Source organism: Larimichthys crocea, chromosome XII (assembly GCF_000972845.2).
Source record: "Larimichthys crocea isolate SSNF chromosome XII, L_crocea_2.0, whole genome shotgun sequence".
In the NCBI taxonomy this organism is placed as follows: Eukaryota; Metazoa; Chordata; class Actinopteri; family Sciaenidae; genus Larimichthys; species Larimichthys crocea.
Window position 1 is genome coordinate 21,864,656 of NC_040022.1, and position 15,057 is coordinate 21,879,712.

Sequence of the window (15,057 nt, forward strand, 5' to 3'; positions counted from 1 at the left end):
TCAAGAGTGTTAGAGCTCGTTTTAACATTTAAACATGACTTGTATGGAAAAAATGAATCAGCTAGTTTGAATCAAAAATCTGTTTTTTTCCCTGCGTTTCTAAAAGCACCTAGTGAATGTCACAGTTTCCCCTCACACCTCTGCTTCTGATAAATCCACTGAGGCAGTGACAGCCACATTTTTAACAACGGTTTTACGACTTTACCTTTGATCAACAGCACCTGTGTGTGGGTTTGTGCATCTGTGTGGATTGTCGATACTGATACTGAGGCTAAAGAGGTAAAAATGGATCGTCTGTATGGCTTCAAAGAAAAAATGGCATTTCCTTTTCTTTTTTTGGAAACACACAGCTCAGCATCTACCTGCTGCTTATCTTCAATCTTCGACACTGTCGCACAGTATTGCTGAACGTCAAACCTCTTGTGTACCTTATCATCTGGTGTTTCCTGTTACGAGTTATGACAAGTTATGAAAACTGCAGGCAGTTGCACAATCAGGAGTTTTTCTGCTTTTGATCAGCCTCACATTAACTGTAAAATTGTGATGTAGGTGTTCTTGACTTGTTGCTGTAAATGTTTTTTTTTTTTTTTTATGTAAGAAGGGGACTCAATTTCCGTTGGCGTACCGTCACTTACAAAAAAAAAAACAGTTTCATTTCCTCACCGGACCTTTCAAAAGTTCTTCTAAGCGGTCCCCCTTTACACGTACAGACACAAAACAACACCCGCGTATTTTAACCCCAACCCTTACTTACTCACATGTGTAGACACATATTTCATACTCAGATGTTTTGGTTGATCAGTGGAAAGAAAAAGTCACAGCTTGTGACCACACAGGCACAGTGTACGAGTAAACAGTCGCCCATCTCGCACGCTGCTACAAGATGTAACTTTTTTTTTTCTTCTTCTTCTATTTTAATCATGACACAGACAGTGTGTCTCTCTCAGCCAGTCTCTCAGAGTTTGGATGCAACTTGTCTTGACTTATTTAGTTCCCTGATTTACAATGTTTGAAGACGCAGTGTTTGCACAGGGTTGACTTGGCACTGGTGATAAATTGCTCTGTTTTTCTAAAGGTTGTTTCCTCTTTTCACCTGTTCACCTAATTCCACTATTACTACTTTGCTGCTAATCAATCACCAGAGCCTGAAGCTGAAGTTCAGAAATAAGATTTGATTGGGAGTTAAATTTGTTTTGAGTTTTTAAATATTAAGATTCACGTCCAGACATTTCACCTTTTGTTAACAACATAAAATAAGACTGTCACTGCGGAGACAGCCTGCCAACATCACTTTCCTAATCTGAAGTTGACCTGAGCGTGAAATGATTTCGGTTCATTTAATTATTGTAATTATTGTCCGCTTTTTCTTTTTCCTGTTTCTTTCATTGTGGTTCGGTCATGGTGCCACAAAACCGCCAGATGTTGAATTACTTAACATCCTGATATTCTGAAAATGAATTTCACCAATTAGGATAGAATCCAAACAAGGAGAGAAACAAGATGTTAATGATTTCAGACATGGCTAAGCTCACAGATCTGTTGTTTTATTCATATTGATGGCAAATTACAGTTATAATACACAGTATTTATCTATTATGACATTCAGATTTATGTTTAGTAATACAATAATTCATATGCGAAAATGCAAAAAGGAGAAGAAATAAGGAAAGTAATATTTACATTAAAAAAATATACATCAGGGTCACATGTTGGGGCACAATACACTGAAAGAGAAGTCAAACTGACATCTGTGCTTCTTCTTTCTTCTGCATCTGCTTATTTTCACACAATGTACCAAACCATTCACTGGCAGCACAGGTTGTATAACATGTTGTACCTTTAAGCAATTAATAGACTTTATTGTCATACCTGTTTTTCACTGACATACTTTCAGTCAAGTCCTGAAGAGATGACAGAGAGACAGTGTCGGAGAACATGCTGAGTTGTTACTCTGCTACATATGCATCACTTGCACTTCAGTGGTGCAGAGATGGAGTTTCATGTTAGTGGCTTGCAGGTCGACATCTTTAGTGTCTCAGCGTTCCACGCATGTCCTCATAAACATCATTTGTGGTGTTTCTTGGTTTCACTGTGCTGCGCGTGCTGCGCGTGCTACGCAAAGCCTTGGTCTGGAAACAACAGACATTGATGTCAACATGTTAGATGAAGGGAGTGTAAGTAAGTAAGTAAATACGTTTATTTAAGCAATATGACACATTGGGGAGTTTTTTAAAAAAAAAAGTCAGTCAATCAGTTTTGTGTCACTGTCAGAAAGGCAGTATTTTATACTTTACGTTTATTATTGAGGTCATAGTGGGTGTTGGTGGTGGTGTACTGGAGTGAACTATGATGTCAGAAACACCTGTCAAGATGAGCTCGACAACAACAGCAGTGCTGCAAACTACATCCTCAATAACAAACACATTGGATATTTCTGTATGTATATTTTTAGCTTGGTGTGCCTGGCAATTGTGTTCCAGTTCCAACTAGGCTCATGAGTCATAGCAAAATACGATCAAATAAACTCACACACACACACACACACACACACACACACACACACACACTATAACACATGGTTACCTTGAGGACAATCCATATGAGGAAGCCTATGATGATGCCAAGCAGGATTGCAGCAGAGATCACGACAGACAACAGGACCAGATTCTTATCGGATGAGTCGCACTGCTTCGTTTTTTCTGTAATTAATGACAGTTCACGTGAGACTCAACATGTAAAAGTGATGATGTTATTGTTATTTTCTGTGACACTGGAAATGTGGGGGGATTTTTCTTGCTTTCCATTTTGAGTAAAATTCTTTCGGTTTCCTCATATCGTTTTGTTTTAGAGAAAATACAAGCGCTCACCTAAGATTAAGTATAATGTACTTAATTGTTTGAATTTAATCTTTCACGATGAAGAGTTTAAGTCATTTGAACAAATAAGACAGCCCAGAACTGATTTCTTTAGATACTTACAACATATAAGGAATGATAAAACATAAAAAGCTTAAAGGAGGGTTGAAATGAACACACATATATCATTAAATACGTGGAGCAAAGTTTACAGGGAGGCACATTAGATGAGCAGTTCTAATAATTGGCAGGAGTGGTATAGATATATATATATATATATATATATATATATATATATATATATATATATAAGATCGTTAGACCCCAAAATAACAGCAGAGTGGACCCCACCAGTTCAGATAGTGCTTTGGACCAAAAAATCTAAACCGCACTCATATTTTTGTGTCAAAGTTGTGTCATTTTTGGAAAGATGTATGATACCAAAGACTTGAAGGGGATCATTTTTAGTCAGTTCTCAAAGGCTCTGAGGTGAGAGCCAAAATCTATATGTTACAAAAATTCTTGGTAGCTCGGATAAAATGTATCAATATAGATGGTCGAAACCTGAACCACCAAATATATAACATCTGATTTAAAAAAACAACAGTATACAGTTTCTGCTCCAGCCATTGTATGACACAGTCCGAGAAACTGTAGAATACGTGGGAATGAATGTGAATTTATTTCATTAGGTAGTGATGACAAGTGGCTCAAAACAGTTTAATGTTGCAATGAAATGTGTAAAAAGCGGGGATATAACTTACCAGAAGCATCTCCAATCACTGCCATACGTTCCTGGTCTGAAAAACAAACAGTCTGTTAATGCTTATAATAGTAAAACAATGACATCAGTTACATTCTGAATTGTTAAAGTGGCATTTAGAAGAACATTTTGTCCAGTGGAGAGATGATGAAGTTTTTCTTTAGACTCACCTCTCACCACCAGGAGCACAGACCCTTTGCCTTTCACTGTTTTTATTTGACTGGCTGTAGTATCGTACTTTTTGTAGACGCACCAGTACGGCCCCATATCATCAGTGGTCAGGTTTCTGATGAAAATGTTCAGATTGGGGAATTCTCCATCTAACTGAAGCCTGTCTCTGAATCCTTTAGCGATAGTAATTTTTTCTGAGTCTCTATCTTTATTTAGAATCTCTTCCTGGCTGAGACCTTTCTCCAGACTCAGGGACTCTTTATCTGCAGTATCTCTGCACTGGATAGTGACGGATCCTCCAACATCTGTCCATACTACTCCTCCGCTCTCTACATACGTAGACACAAAAACTTGCACTGTTAGTTACTTACATCTCACTTTACATTTGAAAACACACACATGAATTCATCCAGCCTCACATAAATTACTACAAAACACATTCTTAGGCGTTAAACATGTAATCAGTCTTACCTGGGCCACTCAGGGCTGTGGAGAAGAGACAAAGGATGGTTATGAGCTTTAACCAGGCAGCAGACATGCTGACAGACTGTCATACAAGGTTCACTTGAATTCTAACTCTGGAGTAGGAAATGTGCATATGTCGCATGGTTTTCACCTACATCACCCACACAACTAAAAGGCACGTGACCTATTTAAGGCGTTTGATGCGGGCGTGAAGATGAACAACTTTTCTCACAGGTCGATCTGCTTGTGCCGGAACTAGATAAATACTACATTATTTTTACTGTATGTTTTACACTAGTAACTGCAGGGTTTGCAAAGGATAAAAAGGTCACTGTTTTGCAGCTGCAGAACCTGTTAGTGGCAGGAAAACAAACATCCTGAGTGCTTGAAGTGTTATTAGCTACAGACAACACATTATTTATATATATTTAAGAAAGGTTTACCTCTTAGAGCCTCACATATTTATTTAAATTAAACAATTTGAGGAGTTTTGAATTGAAATCTTTCATTGGTCATGATTAGGAAGCGCTCTGTTAATGCATTGTATCTTGTATACACATTTTAATCTGTAATTATAATAGTAGTAATAGTAACTAATAACTCAAGCTGTTAAATAAATGTTGTTGAGCCAAAAGTTAAAAAAACATAAAATTAAAATAAATGCTAAGTAAAGTACATGTACCCCCAAACTTAATTTAACTGAAGTACGTGAGTTACTTAAACGTATATCTAGAACACACATTGTTTCTTACATGTAATTTTATCTTGGTTACTCTGAGTGGGAGAGATAAAGGGTGATTATGAGCTTTAACCAGGCAGCAGACATGATAGTGACAAAAATATAATGTGTATAATCACATGAAATAAAGAGGAAGAGGAAGTGTGAAAGCAAAATAGTTTTTGCTAAGGCTTCAGGATTTCTGACCAAAACCAGAAATACCAACACATGTTCCTCACAGACAGCAGACATGCTGACAGTGATAGTAATATACTGTTCCCCCACGTGAGATATTAATCTTTCAGAGGACGTGTAAGAAAAATGTTTTGCTTTCACTTGAGCATTCCCCACCTAAAAGCCAATAACGATATGCCACCACCACGTGTGAGTCTACTACAATCCACACCGTCCAGTTTATTCACTGTGACATTGCAATGTGAAGTTGGCACGGCAGATCTAATCTGAATTAGTCACTACAATAATAATAATAGTAATGCATAGCACAAATATCACATCACTATGACAAAAACAGATCAAAATGTTTTGTTTTTTAAATTGGTTGTTGAACACCAGACTTTGGACCTCTCTGAGGCATCAGGCACAAGGAAAGACATTAACCTGGGCTGATATCAAAGCACGCACTGAAAGTAGGTCAAAAGTTTAGTTTGAGCAGAGGGTTGAAATGATTTACATTGTTTACATTGCCCTCTAGTGGCAGAGAAAAAAAACATGTCTAACGTCCATAAAAATATATTTCTATGCTAAAAAACTCTAGAATTTAGCATTAACAAGCATGGTTTTATTTATTCGTGTATTTGTCAGCAGTTATATCTCCTTCTGTGGACACCAATAAGAAAAGACTGATAATGAATGAGAATATATAAACATCCTGATATTCTGAAAATAAATTTCACCAATTAAGATATCCTCAATCTTCAATATATCCTCACAAATGTGTTATTTATTTATTATGAGTGATAAATTAAAGTTATGATCTATATTATAATCCTTCATGGCATTCAAACCTATGCTGCCTTAAGTAAATCATATGCAGAAATCAGGGTCACTTTATGAATTCATCCAGCTTCACATAAATGACTACTATTATGAGCTTTAACCAGGCAGCAGACATGCTGACAGTGACAACAGTATACTGTTTTTGAAATATAAATCCTTTTGGATTCTTGGTCAAAAGAGCAACAACATGTGTCCCGTGTGAGAGGATGACATCTAAATTAGTTTCAGTTTGACAATCTAAATCTAAAGTTTCACTTTGACAAAGCGCAGATCAACATATCAAAATGTTTTTTTTATTGGTCAAAGCAAACACAGAAAGTAGGTCAAAAGTTTTGTTTGAGCAGAGGGTTGAAGTGTTTTACAGTGTTTGCATTGCCCCCTAGTGGCAGAGGAAAAAACATGTCTGGGTGTTGACCATTTAGATGAAAAATAACCTTAAGATTCAAACTGTTTTTGACGCACTGTCACACTACCTAATTGAAATAAAAGTTCACATTCATTTCACACGTATTCCTACCAGTTTTCTGGACCGTTTCATACAAATGGCTGGAGCAGAAATGCGTATACTGTTGTTCTCTTTTGACCAAGAATCCTAAGGATTATAATTTAAAAACAGTATACTGTTTGTCACTGTCAGCATGTCTGCTGCCTGGTTAAAGCTCATAACCATCTTTTGTCTTTCTCCACAGCCCTGAGTGGCCAGGTAAAGACTGATTACATGTATAATGCCTAATGCCCATAACTTTAATTTATCACTCATAATAAATACACAACAAATAATCATTTGTGAGGATGTATTGACGATTGAGGATGGTGAAATTTTTTTCAGATATCAGGATGTTTATATATTGCCCATTCATTTAGCTAGAGTTTTTTAGCATAGAAATATATTTTTATGGAATAAGACATGTTTTTTTTCTTCTGCCACTAGAGGGCAATGTAACAATGTAAATCATTTCAACCCTCTGCTCAATTAAAATTTGACCTACTTTTCAGTCGTGCTTTTGTATCAACCCAGTTAATGTCTTTCCTTGTGCCTGCTGCCTCAGAGAGGTCCAAAGTCTGGTGTTCAACAACCAATTTAAAAACAAAACATTTTGATCTGTTTTTTGTCAAAGTGATGTGATATTTGTGCTATGCATTACTCATTATTATTTTGGTAGTGACGTAATTCAGATTAGATCTGCCGTGCCAACTTCACATTGCAATGTCACAGTGAATAACTGGACGGTGTGGATTGTAGTAGACCACACGTGGTGGTGGCATATCGTTATTGCTTTAGGTGGGGAATGCTCAAGTGAAAGCAAAACATTTTTTTTACACGTCCTCTGAAAGATTAATCTCCACGTGGGGAACTATATTACTATCACTGTCAGCATGTCTGCTGTGGTGAGGACATGTGTTGGTATTTCTGGTTTGGTCAGAAATCCTGAAGCCTTAGCAAAAACTATTTGCTTTCACACTTCCTCTTCCTCTTTATTTCGAGTGATATACACATTATATTTTGTCATATCATGTCTGCTGCCTGGTTAAAGCTCATAATCACCCTTTATCTCTCCCACTCAGAGTAACCAAGATAAAATTACATGTAAGAAACAAGTGTGTTCTAGATATACGTTTAAGTAACTGACGTACTTCAGTTTAAATTAAGTTTGGGGGTACGTGCACTTTACGTAGCATTATTTTAATTTTATGTTTTTTTAAACTTTTGGTCAACAACATTTATTTAACAGCTTGAATTATTAGTTACTATTCTACTATTATAATTACAGATTAAAATGGTATACAGATACATGCATTAACAGAGCGCTTCCTAATCAGAACCAATGAAAGATTTCAATTCAAAACTCCTCAATTGTTTAATTTAAATAAATATGTGAGGCTCTAGAGGTAAACCTTCTTAAATAATGTAAAAATGTGTTGTCTGTAGCTAATAACACTTCAATGCACTCAGGATTTTGTTTTCCTGCCACTAACAGGTTCTGCCAGCTGAACAAGTGACTTTTTTATCCTTTGCAAACCTGCAGTTACTAGTGTTAAAACATACGGTAAAAGTAAGTGTATTTATTCTAGTTTCGGTCACAAAGCAAGACCGACCTCTGAGAAAAGTTGTTCAACTTCACGCCCGCATCAAAGCCTTAAATAGGTCACGTGCCTTTTATTGTGTGGGTGATGTAGGTGAAAAACCATGCGACATATGCCACATTTCCTACCTCAGAGTTAGAATTCAAGTGAACCTTGTATGACAGTCTGTCAGCATGTCTGCTGCCTGGTTAAAGCTCATAACCATCCTTTGTTCTTCTCCACAGCCCTGAGTGGCCCAGGTAAAGACTGATTACATGTTTAAACGCCTAAGAATTGTTGTTTTGTAGTCATTATGTGAGGCTGTTGAATTCATGTGTGTGTTTTCAAATGTAAGTGAGAGTAAGTAACTAACCAGTGCAAGTTTTTGTGTCTACGTATGTAGAGAGCGGGGAGTAGTATGGACAGCATGTGGAGGATCCGTCACTATCCAGTGCGAGATACTGCAGATAAAGAGTTCCCCTGGTCTGGAGAAGGTCTCAGCCAGGAGAGATTCTAATAAAAGATAGAGACTCAGAAAAAATTACTATCGCTAAAGGATTCAGGACAGGCTTCAGTTAGATGAGAATCCCCAATCTGAACATTTTCATCAAAAACCTGACCACTGATGATATGTGGGCCGTACTGGTGCGTCTACAAAAAGTACGATACTACAGCCAGTCAAATAAAAACAGTGAAAGCAAAGGGTCTGTGCTCCTGGTGGTGAGAGTCGAGTCTTAAGAAAAAATTCTCATCTCTCTACTGGACAAAATGTTCGTCTAAATGCCACTGTAACAATTCGAAATGTACTGATGTCATTGTTTTACTATTATAAAAATTAACAGACAGCTGTTGTTTTTCAGACCAGGAACGTATGGCAGTGATTGGAGATGCGTCTGGTAGTTTATATCCCCGCTTTTTCACATTTCATTGCAAAATAATGTTTTGAGCCACTGTCATCACTACCTAATTGAAATAAAATTCACATTCAGTTCCCACACGTATTCTACAGTTTCTCTGGACTGTGTCATACAATGGCTGGAGCAGAAACTGTATACTGTTGTTTTTTAAATCTAGATGTTATATATTGGTGGTTCAGGTTTCGACCATCTATAGTTGATACATTTTATCCGAGCTACCAAGAATTTTGTAACATATAGATTTGGCTCTCACCTCAGAGCTTTGAGAAACTGACTAAAAATGAATCCCTTCAAGTCTTTGGGATTATCATGTTATCATACATCTTCCAAAAATGACACAACTTTGACACAAACAATATGAGTTGCAGTTTAGATTTTTTGGTCCAAAGCACTATCTGAACTGGTGGGGTCCACTCTGCTGTTATTTGGGGTCTTAACGTTATCTTATATATATATATATATATATATATATAATATATATATTATATATATATTATCATATACCTTCCTGCCAATTATTAGAAACTGCCTCATCTAATGTGTCCTCCCTGTAAACTTTCCTCCACGTATTTAATGATTATGTGTGTTAATTTCAACAACCCTCCTTTAAGCTTTTTATGTTTTATCATTCTTATATGTTGTAAGTATCTAAAGAAATCAGTTTCTGGGCTGTCTCATTTGTTCAGATTGACTAAACTCTTCTCTCGTGAAAGATTAACTTCAACACTAAGTACATTATACTTAATCTAGGTGAGCGCTTGTATTTCTCTAAAACAGAAACGATATGAGGAAACCGAAAAATTTTTTACTCAAAATGGAAAGTAAGAAAAAATCCCCCCACATTCCAGTGTCAAGAAAATAACAATAACTCATCACTTTACCATGTTGAGTCTCACGTGAACGTGTCATTAATTACAGAAAAAACGAAGCAGTGCGACTCATCCGATAAGAATCTGGTCTGTTGTGCTGTCGTGATTCTCTGCGCAATCCTTGCTTGGCATCATCATAGGCTTCCTCATATATGGATTGTCCTCACGGTAACCATGTGTTATGTGGTGTGTGTGTGTGTGTGTGTGTGTGTGTGTGTGTGTGTGTGTGTGTGTGTGTGTGTGTGTGAGTTTATTTGATCGTACTTTTGCTATGTGACTCATGAGCCTAGTGGAACTGGAACACAATTGCCAGGCCCCCCAAGCTAAAAATATACATACAGACATATCCAATGTGTTTGTTATTGAGGATGTAGTTTGCAGCACTGCTGTTGTTGTCGAGCTCATCTTGACAGGTGTTTCTGACACTCATAGTTCACTCCTAGTGACACCACCACCAAACCCACTATGACCTCAATAATAAACGTAAAGTATAAATACTACCTTTCTGACAGTGACAACAAAAACTGATTGACTGACTTTTTTTAAAAAAAACTCCCAATGTGTCATATTGCTTAAATAAACGTATTTACTTACTTACTTACTCCCTTCATCTAAACATGTGACATCAATTCTGTTGTTCTCCAGACAAGGCTTCGCGTAGCACGCGCAGCACAGTGAAACCAAGAAACACCACAAATGATGTTTGAGGACATGCGTGGAACGCTGAGGGACACTAAGATGTCGACCTGCAAGCCACTAACATGAAACTCCATCTCTGCACCACTGAAGTGCAAGTGAATGCATATGTAGCAGAGTAACAACTCAGCATGTTCTCCGACACTGTCTCTCTTGTCATCTCTTCAGGACTTGACTGAAAGTATGTCAGTGAAAAAACAGGTATGACAATAAAGTCTATTAATGCTTAAGGTACAACATGGTAACAACCTGTGCTGCCAGTGAATGGTTTGGTATGTTTGTGTGAAAATAAGCAGATGCAGAAGAAAAGAAGAAGCACAGATGTCAGTTTGACTTCTCTTTCAGTGTATTGTGCCCCAACATGTGACCCTGATGTATATTTTTTATGTAAATATTACTTTGCCTAGTTTCTTCTCCTTTTTTGCATTTTCGCATATGAATTATTGTATTACTAACATAAATTGACATGTCATAAAAGATAAATACTGTGTATTATAACTGTAATTGCCATCAATATGAATAAAACAACCAGATCGTGAGCTTAGCAGCCATGTCTGAAATCATTAACATCTGTTTCTCTCCTTGTTTGGATTCTATCCTATCGGGAAATTAATTTTCAGAATACCAGGTGTTAAGTATTCAACATTTGGTGGTTTTGTGGCACCATGATGGAACCGCAATGAAGGAAACACACAACAGGAAAAAGAAAAAGCGAACAATAATTAACAATATTTAAATGATCCAAAATCATTTCGCGTTCAAGTCAACTTCAAATTAGGAAAGTGATGTTGCAGGCTGTTCCTCCGCGTGACAGTCTTATTTTATGTTGTTTAACAAAAGTGAAATGTCGGACGTGAATCTTAATATTTAAAACTTAAAACAAATTTAACCGCCCAGTCAAATCTTATTTCTGAGCTTCAACTTCAGGCTTGGTGATGGATTACCAGCAAAGTAGTAATAGTGGAGCCAAAAGAGGAAACAACCTTTAGAAAAACAGAGCAACAATTATCCACCGTTGCCAAGTCAAACCTGTGCAAACACTGCTCTTCAAACATTGTAATCAGGGAACTAAATAAGTCAAACAGTTGCATCCATACTCTGAGACACTGGCTGAGAGAGACACACTTCTGTGTCAGATTAAAATAGAAGAAGAAGAAGAAAAAAAGTGACATCTTGTAGCAGCGTGCGAGATGGCGGACTGTTTCCTCGTACACTGTGCCGTGTGGTCACGAGCTGGACTTTTTCTTTTCCACTGATCAACCAAAAACAGCTGGAGTATGAATATGTGTCTAACCTGTGAGTAAGGGTTGGGGGTAAAATACGCGGGTGTTGTTTTGTGTCTGTACGTGTAAAGGGGGACCGCTTAGAAGAAACTTGTGTAAAGGTCCGGTGAGGAAATGAAAACTGTTTTTTTTTTTGTAATTGACGGTACGCCAATGGAAATTGAGTCCCCTTTCTTACATAAAAAAAAAACAAAAAAACATTTACAGCAAACAAGTCAAGAACACTACATTATAGTTTTACAGTTAATGTGAGGCTGATCAAAAGCAGAAAAACCTGATGTGCAACTGCCCTGCAGTTTTCATAACTTGTCATAACTTGTAACAGGAAACACCAGATGATAAGGTACACAAGAGGTTTGACGTTCAGCAATCTGTGCGACAGTGTCGCAGATCGAAGATAAGCCGCAGGTAGTGCGTGCTGTGTGTTTCCAAAAAAGAAAAGGAAATGCCATTTTTTCTTTGAGCCATAACAGACGATCCATTTGTACCTCTTTAGCCTCAGTATCAGTATCGACAATCCACACAGATGCACAAACCCACACACAGGTGCTGTTGATCAAAGGTAAAGTCGTAAAAACCGTTGTTAAAAATGTGGCTGTCACTGCCTCAGTGGATTTTATCAGAAGCAGAGGTGAGGGGAAACTGTGACATCCACTAGGTGCTTTAGAAACGCAGGGAAAAAAAAGATTTTTGATTCAAACTGCTGATTCATTTTTTCCATACAAGTCATGTTAAATGTTAAAATGAGCTCTAACACTCTTGAAACAAAGGATGTTTTCTGGGTAAAGCCAGCTGTGTTACTACGAAACAGGATGTGGTTATGGCTTACATATAATAGTATATAGTCAAATGCTTAAATCAGCCATTTTAGTTAAAGGTAACATACTCTTATTACTACACTTACTCACTCGTAAATGCTCAGATCTTTAAGAGTTTTTAGAGTCTACACAACTTTTAACAGATTTTAGATGCTTTGTTACAAGTTGAGGTGCATGGTTTCATTAAAGTGACTTATGTAACTTTTCTACCATAAAAGTTTCGATTTTAAGTCATTCTAATGCTGCTTTGATTTGTAATCAGGTGAATGGTACCTACCTCTGTCATTATCACTTTCCGCTCCTGTATGCTGTTTCTGCTTTATGTAACTTGGTGCTCCAGGTACGATCTCATGCAGAGTATGTAAAGTTTACACACTGTGTCACAAAACTACCGACACTTCACTTATGTTGGTTAAAACTGAAGGCGAGAAAAGAAAAGGAGTGAATGAGCAAAAGGCTGCAAGAGTACAAGAGTAGACTGACCCAATTTTAATTCAGTGTCACTTTAACACCGTTTATTTGTTGTTACTGGAATCTACAGGGTCTGGTTATTTTGACATGAATCATGCAGCTTTCTGTTTCACTGATTTGGTTAACAGTGTGCTTTTCTGATGCTGGTGGCAGCTCACGTCTTCCTCTTGTTGGACTGGACACGACCAGTCTGCACTCAACACTGGATTTAATTTCACGGCATGAATACTCACAAATCATTGGGATCCTTTCTTCTGGTACGGAGACCTTAGTGTGTAAAGTTTTGATCACGACTACTGATCTTTTATCTGTAATCTATGCATCATTAGACTACAGATGGAAATCAGTTACTATATCTGGTACAATACATGTTGTTTTTGCATTGTCCCTGCTAATAAACTATAAACTAAATTAAATTCCAAACTATGTCCAGACTCACTGAAATATCCCCTAACTAATGTTGAAGGCACTCTATGTAAATTAGAAAACCCTGTTATATTGTGTGTTAAGTAACCTGCAGTCAGCATCCTGTGCTCATTACGCCCACTCTGTAGGCGTAGCGAGCATCATCGTGGGCATCAGGTGCCACCGTTGGCCACGTTCAGCATCTCACAGCTCTTGTTAACTTTGGGTCTGCTGTTGTGACAAACTGTTTAAGAGGGGCGGTACTGGGCTCTGAAAGATCTTCTATAATAAACTAACACTGACCAAAACAGGAAGTTTTCAAAAGATTGTACTCGTCAAAGCAACTTCTTGTTTTCGGAGTGCAATACCACTGTCATAAATATGGACAGTTGTACATGTGCATTTGTTAGAATTACATTACTAATAAACAAAAAGTATGAGACAACAACTTTGCTAACAGCCAAACATCAAGCAACAAAAACAACAACAACCTTCTTAGCTTCCTCCGTCAACGTCCTGTCCACGATGTGCTTTAACTTATTACAGTAACAACGAGAGTTAGGTGTTTCATGATTTTCAATACTTAGTTATACAGACAAAATGTGATGGCATAATGTACTATTTGTCCGGGACCAGGTTTGTATTACAATATGAAAAATATGACAATATCATGTGTGCATGTACAGTTTTGCTGCATCACGCTCACACTACACATTTGATTTTTTTAGAAATGTATATTAAAATATTTATCATGAACAACAGGTTTTTCCTTAGCAATCTCAGATATCCTGCTTTGTGAATCGGCAGTATGCAGTCACCTTTTGCAGCCACCACTGTTGTCATACATCTGGAACGCAGAGACACTGAACTCTGAATCAGCAGTTATGGAATATTATTCATGATGAGGTGTTGACTGTGCCGTGGTGAGAAGAGATTCACGTCATGGACGTTGTGATCCAGGACATTTGGAAGCTTTGCAGAAAACAAAGGAAACTAAGCATGATCTCACTGCAGCGACGTAGCCTTGAAGCATTAAAGTAATTTAAAAAGGTTGTCTGATATTATCTAGGCTTCTTATTCAGTAGGTGTTTCTTACTTGTGTCTGTTGCTTTGTTCATTTTTTTTTTTTGGGGCTCTTCCATCTAAACCATTAATAATAAGCATTGAGTAACTACTTAAACTCTGTGGGTGAAGGGTTAGGATACAAACAGTGTAAGCGAATATCTTTTTTTTTTCTCCTTGTGGTTGAGGCTCAAGCTTTTCAGGCTCCAGCATAAGCTGAGCTTTGTCAACACTGATCCATCTCTCTGTCGCCGCACGAGAAGCACACTCATCGTTTTCTGAGAATAGAGATGACCACTAGACTTTTTTTTTGTGCCACTTCCTTTGCATACCTACATGTTGCAAATATATGTGATTTTTTTAAAAGCACAACCTTTCCACTTAAACCATGCATTAAACCCATCCTGCCTTACTTCATACACTCGGGGGCTTGCTGCTACAGCCTATAAGGTCCTGTATGATAGTTAATGGTGGCTAATGTTA

At 37.4% G+C, this 15,057-nt stretch overlaps 1 protein-coding gene across 1 annotated transcript; it reads right to left on the reverse strand.

Annotated features, from left to right (window-relative positions):
• Positions 1 to 1,503: 1,503 nt before the first annotated feature.
• On the reverse strand, positions 1,504 to 4,455 carry LOC104929808 (uncharacterized). The gene is made up of 5 exons (XM_027284764.1): positions 4,261 to 4,455; positions 3,789 to 4,118; positions 3,620 to 3,655; positions 2,584 to 2,699; positions 1,504 to 2,129 (listed from the first exon to the last, which is right to left on the reverse strand). Exons 1-5 carry the CDS (start codon positions 4,325 to 4,327, stop codon positions 2,028 to 2,030), a joined length of 651 nt encoding a protein of 216 aa, XP_027140565.1. The 5' UTR covers positions 4,328 to 4,455; the 3' UTR covers positions 1,504 to 2,027.
• Positions 4,456 to 15,057: the final 10,602 nt, after the last annotated feature.